At 41.9% G+C, this 16,020-nt stretch overlaps 1 protein-coding gene across 5 annotated transcripts in view; it reads left to right on the plus strand.

Moving 5' to 3' along the window:
• The window catches only part of frs2a (fibroblast growth factor receptor substrate 2a), a 118,671-nt gene that overhangs the window by 65,845 nt on the left and 36,806 nt on the right, over positions 1-16,020 (plus strand). For 4 of the 5 annotated variants that reach the window (XM_072267451.1, XM_072267450.1, XM_072267452.1 and 1 more), the window contains one exon: positions 8,774-8,865. The exons of the other annotated variant lie outside the window; for it this stretch is intronic. In XM_072267451.1, coding sequence (XP_072123552.1) covers positions 8,800-8,865 — 66 coding nt within the window. In that variant the 5' untranslated portion in view covers positions 8,774-8,799. The remainder of the gene's footprint in view (positions 1-8,773; positions 8,866-16,020) is intronic. 5 annotated transcript variants of the gene reach the window in all.

Consider the following 16,020-nt stretch of genomic DNA (forward strand, 5'->3'; position numbering starts at 1 on the left):
GTACATTATGTAGTGGATGGGAGACATTGTCCAAGATGGCATGCAACTTGGACAGCATCCTCTTTTCAGACACCACCGTGAAAGAGTCCGGTTCCATCCCCACAACATCACTGGCCTTACGAATGAGTTTGTTGATTCTGTTGGTGTCTGCTACCCTCAGCCTGCTGCCCCAGCACACAACAGCAAACATGATCGCACTGGCCACCACAGACGCATATAGCATCCTCAGCATCGTCTGGCAGATGTTAAAGGACCTCAGTCTCCTCAGGAAATAGAGATGCCTCTGTCCCTTCTTGTAGACAGCCTCAGTGTTCTTTGACCAGTCCAGTTTATTGTCAATTCGTATCCCCAGGTATTTGTAATCCTCCACCATGTCCACACTGACCCCCTGGATGGAAACAGGGGTCACCGGTACCTTAGCTCTCCTCAGGTCTACCACCAGCTCCTTAGTTTTTTTCACATTAAGCTGCAGATAATTCTGCTCACACCATGTGACAAAGTTTCCTACCATAGCCCTGTACTCAGCCTCATCTCCCTTGCTGATGCATCCAACTATGGCAGAGTCATCCGAAAACTTCTGAAGATGACAAGACTCTGTGCAGTAGTTGAACTCCGAGGTGTAGATGGTGAAGAGAAAGGGAGACAAGACAGTCCCCTGTGGAGCCCCAGTGCTGCTGATCACTCTGTCGGACACACAGTGTTACAAGCTCACATACTGTGGTCTGCCAGTCAGGTAATCAAGAACCCATAACACCAGGGAAGCATCCACCTGCATCGCTGTCAGCTTCTCCCCCAGCAGAGCAGGGCGGATGGTGTTGAATGCACTGGAGAAGTCAAAAAACATGACCCTCACAGTGCTCACTGGCTTGTCTAGGTGGCCGTAGACACGGTTCAGCAGGTAGACGATGGCATCTTCAACTCTTAGTCAGGGCTGATAGGCGAACTGGAGGGGATCTAAGTGTGGACTGACCATAGGCTGGAGCAGCTTCAGAACAAGTCTCTCCAGGGTCTTCATGATGTGGGAGGTCAATGCCACCAGTCTGTAGTCATTGAGGCTGCTGGGGTGCGGCGTCTTCGGCACAGGGACGAGGCAGGACGTCTTCCACAGCACAGGAACCCTGCGGAGCCTCAGGCTCAGGTTGAGGACATGGCTAAGTGTTCCACATAGCTGAGGGGCACAGTCTTTGAGCACCCTGATACTGACACCATCCGGTCCTGCAGCCATGCTTGGGTTGAGACGTTTCAGCTGTCTTCTCACCTGTTCAGCTGTGAAGCCCACCGTGGTGGTTTCGTGTGGGGGAGGGGTATAGTCATGAGAGCAGGGTGGGGGACTGTGAGGAGGGGTGGGGGGGAGAGTGGAATATGTGTTGGTTGGGGGCTGACAACAGATGGCTCATGTGAGGGATGGGCAGGGGCCACAATGTCAAATCTGTTAAAGAACAGGTTAAGTTCGTTGGCCCTGTCCATACTGCCTTCAGCTCCTCTGTTGCTAGTTTGCCGGAACCCAGTGATGGTCCTCATCCCACTCCAGACCCCTCTGATGTTGTTCTGCTGGAGTTTCCACTCAAGCTTCTGTCTTTACCTCCCTGATCCTGGCTTTCAGGTCCCTCTGTATTGCCCTCAGCTTCTCCCTATTTCCATCTCTAAACACTCTCTTTTTTGCGTTCAGGATGTCCTTAATGTCCTTTGTCACCCATGGCTTGTTATTTGAATAACTCGAAGAACAGTTCTTGTCGGAACATTGCAGTCCACACAGAAGTTGATGTAATCAGTGATGCACTCTGTGAGCCCATCAATATCCTCTCCATGTGGCTCACAGAGTGCCTGCCAGTCTGTCACCTCAAAACAACCCTGGAGCACCTCATAAGCCTCCTCCGACCATTTCCTCACTGCCCTCGAGGTTGCAGGTTTACTCTTCACCAGAGGCACGTAGCAGGGTTTTAGATGCACCAGGTTGTGATCTGACCTTCCCAGTTGGGGGAGGGGAAAGGAGCTGTATGCATCCTTAATGTTAGTGTACAGAGTCCTCTCCCCTCTGGTTATACAGCTCACATACTGTGTGAAGTTGGGCAGTGTTCTAGCCATGGTAACATGGATGAAGTGACCGGAGATGGTAATGAGGGCACTTGGGTGCTGGGTTTGTAATCTGGCTATGACAGTGTAAATGATGTTACACGCCGACGTCGGGTTGGCAGAGGGAGGGATGTACACAACAACCACAATTGCATGCGAGATTTCCCTTGGCAAATAAACATGATGCAGATCCCAAGAATTGGTGAGATTACCAAAGTGTAAGGTTGTGTCTGGAGCACAGGTTTGAAGTGTAACCTTGTGCTGCAGTTAAGTGACTGCATTGTGAGCTCTTCATGGAGTTCAAAGGAGTAGTGTGGTCTTCGTCATTTATCCCTGATCACCAGGTATGTACCTGGTTAGAACATGTGCAAATTCAGTGAATGTGGAAATGGATAGGAATAAGTGGCAGTGAACAGAAGTCAATTCAGTTACTTTAAATATATTTTTGCAAGTGTTTTTATTGTTTTAATTTTTCTATAATCTTAAAGTCATTCACAAATGGACAATGTTGCTAACACACTTGATAGCCACTAAGCTTGGGGTTGAGTGTTATCCGCAGTTAAAGCTATTCTGCCTCCTTGTGTTAAAGTGTGTGTTAATCTGGGCTTTGCAAACCGGGCAGAAGCTGATCTCTAGGTGGAAGAGTAAGTGCACTTTGAAACACGAGAAGCACAATGCAGTCCATGGCAAGCAGCTGACTGGTTCCCGGTTAACTGTCCCGTTATATATGTAGTCACACTTTGCTGAAAAAGCCATATTCTGGCTTTAAAAGCAACTTGAAATATAGAAATAAATAATGAAATCCATCTGAATTATAAAAACTACCGAGATTGGCATCTATCAGAAACGTGGATGCTGATTCCTTGTCAATATTTTTATTGATATTATATAAATTGCATGAATACAAATACAAAATTCATAAGGATACAAGTAAATAATACAAATTACATTACATTTAAATCACAGTAATATGATCACAGTATCCCATATTCCAAATCAATCATGTAGAAAAAAAGATTGAATTATGAAATGAAATAAAACAAAATAATTGTATTTTATTAAAAAAGTCTAACCCCACTTCCAAAATGAGCTGGTTGGTAAAAAAAAAGTAAAAAGAAAAATACCTTACCATATGATATTATAATAATAATGGCTCAGATCCATACTTTAATAACAGTTCAAAGATTGTGAAAATAACTCAGAAAGGGTCTCCGTAACATTATAAAATCATGTTTAGAATCAGAAATCGAACAACGAATCTTCTCTAGATCAAGGCACAACATAACGTCAGACAGCCATTGAACATGTGTGGGCGGGGCAGCCTCCTTCCATTTGAGCAAGATCGCTCTCCTGGCCATAAAGGCCAATACCCGCAAATTAGATGGCTTCAATTTTGTAGCACTATCCTCAACAATACCAAACTTGGCAGTCAAAGGATTGGGCTTAAAGCTGACATTGAAAAGTGCAGAAAAAGTTTGAAATACATCTTTCCTGAATTTTTCAAGGCTCGGACATGTCCGAAACATATGAATTAGTGTGGCCACTCCATTAGTACATCTATCACAGTAAGGAGAAATATCTGTGTAGAAACGGGAGAGCTTGTCTTCAGACATATGAACTCTGTGTACCACTTTGAATTGTAATAAAGAATGACGAGCACATTATGATGAAAAATTAATCAATTTTAAAATAATCTTCCAGCTCTCTTCAGAAATGAAAATCTGTAAATCCTTTTCCCAATCTCCTTTAATTTTATCTAAAGAGGCCTTTACTTCTTTACTTGAATCCTCACTTCCTTTATCTTTAAATAAACTAATTGACAATGTGGTGGTTAAACATACATTGAGGATTTGGTTACAGTTTAGAAAACATTTTGGTTTATTGAGATTCTCCCTCTCAAGTCCCATATTTTCTAATTTTTTTTTAAACCATCTTTAATTGACTTGTCTTTTAAAGAATGAGATAGAGTGGGTATTAAACGATTTCAGGATTTGTTTGATGGAGGGAATCTCTCTTGTGCAACTTTCAACGAAATTTAACCTTTCGAACGCTCACTTTCTTGGATACTTACAAATTAGAGATTTTTTAAGATCTCAATTACATACATTTCCTACAAGTCCAGATAAGAATATACTAGATACAATTTTTAATCTGAAACCCTTTGATAACAGTTCAATATCTTACATATGTGGTCTACTGTTGGGACTGAAAAAGGCCTCTTTAGATGCTGATTCCAGCTTTGCTCCTCATTAGTTAACTGGCACATTAGTGGAGCTGTCATTTGAGAGATATTGACTATAACAGGTTCTACAAATTATTTTTGGATTGGCATAAACAAATTTCTTCAGATCAGAGAGTTGCCCATCTTTCCTAAGACCTTATTGCTTAGGGTGGTGTTGAGCATATTGTTTTCATTTAGCAGGATAACCAAAATGATGAATCAGTGGTTTTAATTTTCAGTGTGGCTGGAAAGTGTTTGAGGGCAAAATCTTACAAAGTATAATGTTGAGATATCCTATGGATTCTAATTGAGATTAATCACTGCCAAAAATAGCTTTAACTGAGATTTTATTTTGTTTACTTCCTGCAGTTATAAACATTTTAGTTACTAACTCATTCATAAGGCCAGTGATGTTGTGGGGATGGAACTGGACTCTCTCACGGTGGTGTCTGAAAAGAGGATGCTGTCTAAGTTGCATGCCATCTTGGTCAATGTCTCCCATCCACTACATAATGTACTGGGTGGGCACAGGAGTACATTCAGCCAGAGACTCATACCTCCGAGATGCAGCACAGAGCGTCATAGGAAGTCATTCCTGCCTGTCGCCATCAAACTTTACAACTTCTCCCTTGGAGGGTCATAGAAACATAGAAAATAGGTGCAGGAGTAAGCCAATCGGCACTTTGAGCCTGCACCGCCATTCAGTATGATCATGGCTGATCATCCAACTCAGAACCCTGTACCAGCCTTCCCTCCATACCCGTTGATCTCTTTAGTCACAAGGGCCATGTCTAACTCCCTCTTAAATATAGCCAATGATCTGGCCTCAACTGTTTCCTGTGGCAGAGAATTCCACAGATTCACCACTCTCTGTGTGAAGAAGTTTTTCCTAATCTCGGTCCTCAAAGGCTTCCCCTTTACCCTCAAACTGTGACCCCTTGTTCTGGACTTCCCCAACATCGGGAATCAATCTTCCTGCATCTAGCCTGTCCAAACCCTTTAGGATTTTATACGTTTCAATCAGATCCCCCCTCAATCTTCTAAATTCCAACTAGTATAAGCCTAGTTGATCCAGTCTTTCATCATATGAAAGTTCTGCCACCCCAGGAATCAATCAGGTGAACCTTCTTTGTACTCCCTCTATGGCAAGGATGTCTTTCCTCAGATTAGGGGACCAAAACTGCACACAATACTCCAGGTGTGGTCTCACCAAGGCCTTGTACAACTGCAGTAGTACCTCCCTGCTCCTGTACTCGAATCCTCTTGCTATAAATACCAGCATACCATTCGCCTTTTTCACCGCCTGCTGTACCTGCATGGCCACTTTCAATGACTGGTGTATAATGACAACCAGGTCTCGTTGCACCTCCCCTTTTCCTAATCGGCCACCATTCAGATAATAATCTGTTTTCCTGTTTTTGCCACCAAAGTGGATAACTTCACATTTATCCACATTAAATTGCATCTGCCATGAATTTGCCCACTCACCTATCCTATCCAAGTCATCCTGCATCCTCTTAGCATCCTCCTCACAGCTAACACTGCCGCCCAGCTTTGTGTCATCCGCAAACTTAGAGATGCTGCATTTAATTCCCTCATCCAAGTCATTAATATATATTGTAAACAACTGGGGTCCCAGCACTGAGCCTTGCGGTACCCTACTAGTCACTGCCTGCCATTCTGAAAAGGTCCCATTTATTCCCACTCTTTGCTTCCTGTCTGCCAACCAATTCTCTATCCACATCAATACCTTACCCCCAATACCGTGTACTTTAAGTTTGCACACTAATCTCCTGTGTGGGACCTTGTCAAAAGCCTTTTGAAAATCCAAACATACCACATCCACTGGTTCTCCCCTATCCACTCTACTAGTTACATCCTCAAAAAATTCTATGAGATTCGTCAGACATGATTTTCCTTTCACAAATCCATGCTGACTTTGTCCGATGATTTCACCGCTTTCCAAATGTGCTGTTATCACATCTTTAATAACTAACTCTAGCAGTTTCCCCACCACTGATGTTAGGCTAACCGGTCTATAATTCCCTGGTTTCTCTCTCCCTCCTTTTTTAAAAAGTGGGGTTACATTAGCCACCCTCCAATCCTCAGGAACTAGTCCAGAATCTAAAGAGTTTTGAAAAATTATCGCTAATGCATCCACTATTTCTTGGGCTACTTCCTTAAGCACTCTGGGATGCAGACCATCTGGCCCTGGGGATTTATCTGCCTTTAATCCCTTCAATTTACCTAACACCACTTCCCTACTAACATGTATTTCCCTCAGTCCCTCCATCTTGCTGGACCCTCTGTCCCCTACTATTTCCGGAAGATTATTTATGTCCTTCTTAGTGAAGACAGAACCAAAGTAATTATTCAGTTGGTCTGCCATGTCCTTGCTCCCCATAACCAATTCACCTGTTTCTGTCCGTAGGGGACCTACATTTGTCTTAACCAATCTTTTTCTTTTCACATATCAATAAAAGCTTTTACAGTCAGTTTTTATGTTCCCTGCCAGTTTTCTCTCATAATCTTTTTTCCCCTTCCTAATTAAACCCTTTGTCCTCCTCTGAATTTCTCCCAGTCCTCAGGTGAACCACTTTTTCTGGCTAATTTGTATGCTTCTTCTTTGGAATTGAACAGTTGTCGCACACCAAAGTCAAGTAAAATTTATTATCAGAGTGCATACATGTCACCACATACAACCCTGAAATTCTTTTTCTGCGAATCTTAGCAACTCTATAGAACAGTAATTGTAAACAGGATCAATGGATAACAATTTGTGTAAATGCAGATAAAAAATAAATAACACTCAATAACGACATGAAAAAAACAAGATAAAAGAGTCCTTAAATGTGTGTAGTTATCCCCTTTTGTTCAAGAACATGATGGTTGAAGGGTAGTAAATGTTCTGGAACCTGGTGGTGCAAGTCCTGAGGCACTTGTACCATCTACATGATGGCAGCAGCGAGAAAAGAGCATGGCTTGGGTGGTGAGGATCTTTGATAATGGATGATGCTTTCCTACAGCAACATTTTAGTCAGATCAAGGCCAATTCAAAATAGCCAATCAGGAATGGGCAATTCATATCCAGCCTATCAGAATCGGGCATTAAGCCCCATCCATGCCCTCACTCGAGTGTATATAAGGTGGTGTCTCTTGGGGGACTTGTCATTTGACTAACTTGCACTTGAGGAAGACAGTTGGGTTTACCATTGAAATGTTGAATCAGTATCTGTGAGTATGTGACTGTTAAGGCCAAAGGATAGTATGGATAGATTTAATACCCAGTCACAAAGCTTCCATAGTCAGTCATGTAGATGTACTCTATGATTGGGAGGATTTTACCCACAATGTACTAGCTCAGAGACATTGGTGTTCCCATACCAGGTTGTAATGCAGCCAGTCAGCACACTTTCCATCACACATCTATACATGTTTTCGATGACATGCCAGATCTCTGCAGACTCCTGAGGAATGAGAGGTGTTGTTGTGCTTTCTTCGCAATTATATTTATATTATGGGTCCGGGACTGGTCTTCTGAGATAGTGACACCCAGGAATTTAAAGCTACTGACCCACTCAACCTCTGATCCTCCAATGATTACAGGCTCATGGGCCTCTGGTTTCCTTCTCCTAGAGTCTACAATCAGTTCCTTGGTGAGAGGTTGTTGTTATTACACCACTCAGCCAAGTTTTCAATCTCCCTCCTGTATGTTGATTCATCACCAGCTTTGATGCAGCCCACAGTGGTGTCATTAGCAAACTTGTATATGGTGTTGGAGTTGTAGTTAGCCACACAGTCATAGGTGCAAAGCGAGTCGAGCAGAGGCCTAAGTACACATCCCTGCCATGTTTGTGTGCTGATGGAGATTATGGAGGAGGTGCTTTTGCCGGACTGACTGGGGTCTACAAGTGAGGAAATCCAGGATCCAATTGCACAAGGAGGTAATTAAGGCCCAAGTCTTGGGGTTTACTGATTAGTTTTGAGGGGATGATGGTGTTAAATGCTGAGCTGTAATTGATAAAGAACATCCTGATGTTTGCCTCTTTGCTATCCAGATGTTCCAGGATTGTGTGAAAAACCAGTGAGGTAGCATCTGCTGTAGACTTATTGCTTCAGTAGGCGAATTGGAGAAAAAAGGACTTGGTTGTCCTTTATGTAATATTTAATATGCAATTAATATTGGGCTTGGATCTGTCTTCTCTGTATTCTAGTAATGGCAAGCTGCTAACCTGCAACAGTCTTATGAACTTCCTCTGCAGGTCTTCTTGCACTGCACATGAAATAACCTTAATACTGATAACATATAATACCAATGATCCTAATATCAGCCAAGTGAAATAAAGTCTGGAGTAAAGGCTTTAACTACACTTAATTTTTTTTTTGTGATTCTTCCCCGATGTTTTCTTATAAAATGAAATGCACGCAAGCTGTAAACTCTTTAATTTGATATGTCTTCTTTAAATATTTCTGTTCTAGAGATCAGCTGGTCTTCTGAGTAAGTCATGGGTAGCTGTTGTAGCTGTCCAGATAAAGACACTGTCCCAGATGACCATCAAACAAAATTTAAGGTAATGAGTTTTTAAATATACTGACTTTTATTGTAAAGTGCTCACAGATGTATGGAATATCTGCTTCTTTTATTCCTGCAATTTTGTACTGAGATTTATTAACCACAGTTGACCAATGCAGCCATGTGCTAAAGTGTGAACATGCTGTTTTATGCAGATGTACTCCAGGATGTTGCTTAATGATGTTGGTCACTTGTTTGCTTTCAAAGTTCTTGGGTTCTAACCAGTGATAATGCTGTGTGGGTCCATAAGACATAGGAGCAGAATTAGGCCATTCAGCCCATCGAGTCCACTGTGCCATTTGTCATGGTGGTCCCGGATCCCATTCAACCCCATACACCTGCCCTCTTACCATATCCCTTGATGCCCCGACCAATCAGGAATTTATCAACTTCTGTTTTGAATACACCCACTGACTTGGCCTCAACCATAGTCTGTTGCAGAGCATTCCACAGATGAACCACTCTGTCTTACAAAAAATTCCTCCTTACCTCTATTCTTAAAGGTCACCCCTCAGTTTTGAGGCTGTGCCCTCTAGCTCTGAATACCCGCACCAGAGGAAACATCCTCTCCACATCCACCCTATCTAGTCCTTTCAATGTTCCGTAGGTTTCAATCAGATCCCACACGTTCTTCTAAATTCCAGTGAGTAGAGGCCCAAAGCTGCCAAGCTCTCCTCATATATTAACTGCTTCAATCCCAGAATCATCCTCGTGATCCTTCTCTAGACTCTCTCCAATGACAATACACCCTTTCTGAGATATGGGGCACAAAACTGATGGCAATGCTCCAAATCCAGCCTGACTAGTGTCTTATAAAGCTGCAGCATTATCTCTTTGTTCTTATATTCTATTCCCCTTGAAATAAATCTGCCTTCTTTACCACAGAATCAACCTGTGAATTAACCTTCTGAGAGTCTTACACGAGGACTCCTGAGTCCCTTTGTACCTCTGATGTTTGAATTTTCTCCCTATTTAGATAATAGTTTGCATTATTGTTCCTTTTTACACAAATGCAATTTCATACGTTTCCCAACACTGTATTCCATCTGCCACTTTTTTGCCCATTCTTCCAATTTGTCTAAGTCCTGCTGCAATCGCCTTGCTTCCTCAGCACTACCTACCCCTCCACCTACCTGAGTATCATCCGCAAACTTTGCCACAAAGCCATCAACTCCACTATCTAAATCATTGAAAAACAATGTAAAACAAAGCGGTCCCTATACTGACCCCTGAGGAACACCGCTACTCATTGGCAGCCAACCAGAAAAGACCCTTTTTTAATCCCACTGGCTATCTCCTGCCTGACAGCCATTCCCCTATCCATGCCAATATATTTCCTGAAACACCACAGGATTTTATCTTGCTGAGGAGCCTCAAGTGAGGCACCTTATCAGATACCTTCTGAAAATCTAAGTAAATGACATCCACTGCCTCTCCTTTGCCCACCCTGCTTGTTACTCCAAAGAATTCTAACAGATTTGCCAGGCAAGATTTCCCTTTACAGAAACCATGCTGACTTTGACTTATTTTATCATGAGTCTCCAAATACCCCGATACCTTGTCCTTAATAATGGACTCTAACACTTTCCCAACCACTGAGGTTAGGCTAACTGGCCTATAATTTCATTTCTTTTGTCTTCCTCCCTTCTTAAAGAGTGGATCCACCTGACCCACCCAGTGCAGTTAAGCTAATCAAACTGCATGTGAAAAAGAAAATCAAACTGCATTTTTCACTTCAAAGTGCAAGTGTTCAAAATTTTATTATCAAAGTACATATATGGCACCATACACAATCCTGAGGTTCATTTTCCTGCAAGCATACAGTCGTCCCTCGGTATCCGTGGGGGATTGGTTCCAGGACTCCCCACAGATACCAAAATCCGCGGATGCTCAAGTCCCTTATATAAAATGGCATAGTATTTGCATATAACCTATGTACATCCTCCCGTATACTTTAAATCATCTCCAGATTACTTATAATACCTAATACAATGTAAATACTATGTAAATAGTTGTTAAACTGTATTGCTTAGGGAATAATGACAAGAAAAAAAGTCTATACATGTTCAGTACAGACGCAACCTTCGCGATCCGCGGTTGATGTTTTCTATCCGCAGTTGGTTGAATCCGTGGATATGGAACCCACGGATATGGAGGGCCTTAAAGTGAGGTCATTGGTTGTGGGAACATCTCAATGGATGGGCAAGTGAGTGTAGTTCTCCCCCTTGTTTAAGAGTTGATGGTTGAAGCATAGTAACTGTTCTTGAATACAGTCATGCAAGTCCTGAGGCTCTTGTACCTTCTATCTGATGGTGGCAGTGAGAAGAGAGCACGTCCTGGGTGGCGGGGATCACTGATAATGGATACTGCTTTTCTACAGCAATGTTTCAGTAGATGTGCTCAGTGGTGGGAAGGGCTTTACTGGTGATGTACTGGGCTGTATCTGCTACCTTTTTGTAGGATTTTCTATTCAAGTGATGTTTCTGTACCTGGCCTTGATGCGGCCAGTCGATACACTCTCCAATACACATCTACAGAAGTTTGTCAAAGTTTTAGATTTCATACTAAGTCTCTGCAGACACCTAAGGAAGCAGAGGCACTGCTTTGCTTTCTTCACAATTGCACTTGCCTGCTGGGTCCAAGACTTTGAAATAGTAACACCCAGGAGTTGAAAGTTGTCAACCCTTTCCACCTCTGATCCTCCAATAAGGACGTTGCAAGCTATTACTCATCTTCACTGTATAAGCCAGTGCTCATGTTTAATATTTTTCTGCCATCTTGCATTTCCATTTGAATTGGTTGTATTGCAATTATTCATTATGTGGTTAAAAAAAACTCTCTGCTATTCAGTGACAGCCTCAGAATCATCATCTTTCTTGCTACCCTCTCAGTTGCTTGACAGAGTTCATCTTGTTTGAATTTACCATATGGGTCTTAATCGCAAGAAATTGCTGACTGATTTCTTGCGTCCACCTCCACTATTTGCTCCCCTCCCCATATTCCATTTGTATAACATTTATCAGTTGCTCATTCCTTCAGCCATTGAATTCCCTAAACTATCTTAATGGTTCTTGCGATGAAATCCACTCTCAGTATCTTACTCAAAAGAGTTGTTATAAAGGCATTAAAGTTACCTATTTGCATCACCTTTCACCCATTCACTCTTCCCAATGAAGTTGTGCATTACTGTTACTGAAGTAAAGGAGAGCTAATCCTGTTGCCCTCTCCTATCTCCATTTAGCATGTATTCTGGGTTTGATTGCGAAAGGAAGTTAACTTCATGATAGAACATTTCTATTTTACTGTTATCAGTTTTCCATCTCAGTAATTATCACTTTATCACTCTGCTGTATAACACCATTTTTTGTGTGAATAAAAAACTATTTGTTCTTTTGCTTTTTGATCAGTAAAGTTTAAAATTGTGTCTTTGGGTTAAGCTGCAGATTTACAATTTTTTAGTGTTTTTTGGACACTGCTTTTCTTTCCTACAAGCTCATCTCTCTGACACAGTGGTGTCAAGAAAACAACCTCTCCCTCAATGTCGCACAAACAAAGGCTGGTTGTGGACTACAGGAGGAATGGAGACAGGCTAACCCCTATTGACATCAATGGATCTGGGGTTGAGAGGGTAAACAGCTTTTAAGTTCCTCGGCATCCATATCACCGAGGACCTCACGTGGTCTGTACACACCAGCTGTATGGTGAAAAAGGCACAAAAGCTCCTCTTTCACCTCAGACGGTTGAGGAAGTTTGGTATGGGCCCCCAAATCCTAAGAACTTTCTACAGGGGCACAAGTGAGAGCATCCTGACTGGTATGGGAACTGTACCTCCCTTAATCGCAGGACTCTGCAGAGAGTGGTGCAAACAGCCCAGCGCATCTGTAGTTGCGAACTTCGCATGATTCAGGACATTTACAAGGACAGGTGTGTAAAAAGGACCCGTAGAATCACTGGGGACCCAAGTGACCCGAACCACAATCTATTCCAGCTGCTATCGTCCAGGAAACGGTACTGCAGCATAAAAGCTAGGACCAACAGGATTTGGGACAGCTTCTTCCACCAGGCCGTCAGATTGATGAACTCATGCTGATTTGAGTGTACTCTATATTACATTGACTGTTCTATTTATTATAGATTGCTATGATCGCACATTGCACCTTTAGACGGAGACGTAACATGAGGATTTTTACTCATGTATGTAAAGGATCTAAGGAAGAAAGTCAATTCAATTCTATCACCTCATTTCCTGGATTTCTGGTGCCACTTCATCCATGATCCCGGGACTGAAAATGTTAACATGAGTTCTGGTCCTTTACTTGTTGAAATTAGAAGAAGTGGGGGAGGGATCTCATTGAAACCTATCGAATATTGAAAGACCTGGATAGAGTGGATGTGGAGAGGATATTTCCAATAGTGGGAGATTTTAGGAGCAGAGGCCGTAGTCTTGAAATAAGACCATAAGATATTTAGGAACAGAATTAGGCTGTTTGGCCCATTGAGCCTGCTCTGCCATTTCATCATAACTGATCCATTTTCCCTCTCAGCCCCAATCTCTTGCCTTCTCCCCATATCCCTTCATATCCTGACTGATCAAGAATCTATCAACCTCTGCCTTAAATATACCCAATGACTTAGCCTCCACACCCGCCTATGGCAAAGAACTCCATAGACTTACCACTCTCTGGCTAAAGAAGTTCCTTCTCATCTCCGTTCTAAAAAGATGTCCCTCTATTCTGAGGATGTGCCCCTCATCAAAGGAAACATCCTCTCTACATTCACTCTATCGAGGCCTTTCAACATTTGATAGGTTTCAGTGAAGTCACCCGTCAGTCTTCTGAATTCCAGTGAGTAGAGGCCCAGAGCCATCAGCACTCCTCAATACAAGCCCTTCAATCCTGGAATAATTTTTTTAAGCCACCTTTGAACCCTTTCCAATGTCGGCATATCCTTTCTTGGATAGAAATGGAAAGGTACATCACATTCGGAGTTTCTCCGGTTAGCGGATGATTTCCCTCCACGCCTCTCTGACGTAGTGGGGAACCGCGTACAAGGCAAGTTACAGCAGTGGTTTGCCATTGGCTTCTGCCGGGTGAGTTTCCAAGAGATCACCAGCTCGTAACCCAGCACGGATGGAAAGCGTGCAGGGGAGCCGGCTGGATTCGAACTCGGGACCTTCCGTGCCGAAGTCCGGTGCTGATGCCACTACGCCACCGGGGCGCAAAACTGCTCATGATACTCTAATTGAGGCCTCACCAGTGCTTTATAAAGTCTCAATATTACATCCTTGCTTTTATATTCTAGTCCTCTTGAAATGAATGCGTACATCGCATGTGCCTTCCTCACTACTGATTCACTCTGGAAATTAACCTTCAGGGAATCCTGCACAAGGACTCCCAAGGAAATGGACATCCCTTTGGAACAGGGATGAGAAGAAATCCTTTAGCCAGAGAGTGGGGTATCTGTGGAATTCATTGCCACAAATGGAAGCCAAGTTATTGGGTATATTTAAAGCAGAGACTGGAGGGTTCTTCATAAGTAAGGGCATCTAACATTACAGGGAGAAGGCAGGAGAAAGGATTGAGAAAGAAAATCTTGCTGTGTCTTATCAATGTTTCCCCATACCATTTGGGTGACTGGCTCCAGCTGTGTGTTTTCCATCAGTTCTCCTGTTCCTTTAGCCTGCAGTCATGCTATTATCATCAAGGCTTTTAAATTTCCACTTGGGTTTAGATCTATTCTGCTTTCTGGGGGTCATAAGCCCTCTAATAGTACCTTGTTGTATCAAATTATAGCAAAAACAGAATTACTGATCCATTGTTGTTTGATTCTCAGTCCCAGCACTTCTGAGATCATGGCTGACCATAGAATAGTACAAGATAAATGAAGGCAATTCACCTTCATCAAACCAGTGCCAGCTAATCATTCACTTCCTCCTGCCCTGCACCCCCACCCAAAGTCCTGTATTTTCTTTCTTTCAAAAACACGTTCTTTCTTTTGTTCCCACCGCCCTTTAAAGTTAGTTCAGTAAACAGTCCCCTAAAATGAGAAATATTGGAATATATTAAATTTCAAATAAGAATTCTTACTAAGAGTAAATTTGGTAGATCGATTGTTTAACAAAAGAAGCCTTTTCATTCTGTATTATATGATTGACCTTTCATTGTTTACATTTTATTTTGCTAATGTGATATCAAGTGGGAAAAATTGATGTACAGTAATTACTGTTGTATATCCAATTAGCTGAGGTTCAGGTTGCTTTTAAAAACAATTGCCATCTGGATGCACTCAACACTGAAATTTACGTCAGTTTTTTAATCTGATGCCCAAATAACTTTCAGAATTTTATAGTGGTGTTTTAGGAGGTCAGTTGTTCAACTCCATACTAAAACTCTATGTTTTATGTTTCTATGTTAACTCTTGCATGATATATGTATTTCTAGAGTAAGATGCAACTCTCTTCCGACTTGCTTCTGGCTGCAAGTAGATATTCAGGTTTACCATTTGTTTTCTATTTAATTGATGTTAAGTTAACACTTGTTTCAAATGTGGTCTACTGAGTGAGTGCTACAGTTAGTAAGCCCAGAGTAAATTAATATCGTTCTCTACTAACAATGAACCATATTCCTGGAAGATTTAAAAAAGAAATTTTACTGAAGATTGACTGTATGTTTTGTTTTGTTCCTCATAGGTTAAAGTTTATTAACGACTGCTGAACATGTAATTGTGAAGGTCTCATGATTTGCAGTTTCATGTACCAGTTTGATTGGCTTAGCAGAAAACTGCTCAAAATGAAGAAAAAACTCGATTGTCTTGTTTCATCAAACTGTGAATGACTATTGGAAATGAGTGTAACTTAGGTTGTCCAAATTCTTTTCTCTAGGGAATATGGTTGTTCAAATCTGCAAATTATCTAATGGAAATTGAATCATATTTTAATTTGCAAATTCAAATACTAAGTATATATAAAAATGAAAATATACTAGTATTTCTAATTTTTCTCCAGATACCAATTTATAATAAATACGAGAAAATCGGCAAATGCTGAATATCCGAGCAACACACACAAATGCTGGGGGAGCTCAGCAGGCCAGGCAGCATCTATCGGGCCAAAATGTCAACTGTACTTTTTTTTCCATAGATGTTGCTGAGTTCC

The sequence above is a fragment of the Mobula birostris genome, chromosome 9 (assembly GCF_030028105.1).
Source record: "Mobula birostris isolate sMobBir1 chromosome 9, sMobBir1.hap1, whole genome shotgun sequence".
In the NCBI taxonomy this organism is placed as follows: domain Eukaryota; kingdom Metazoa; phylum Chordata; class Chondrichthyes; order Myliobatiformes; family Myliobatidae; genus Mobula; species Mobula birostris.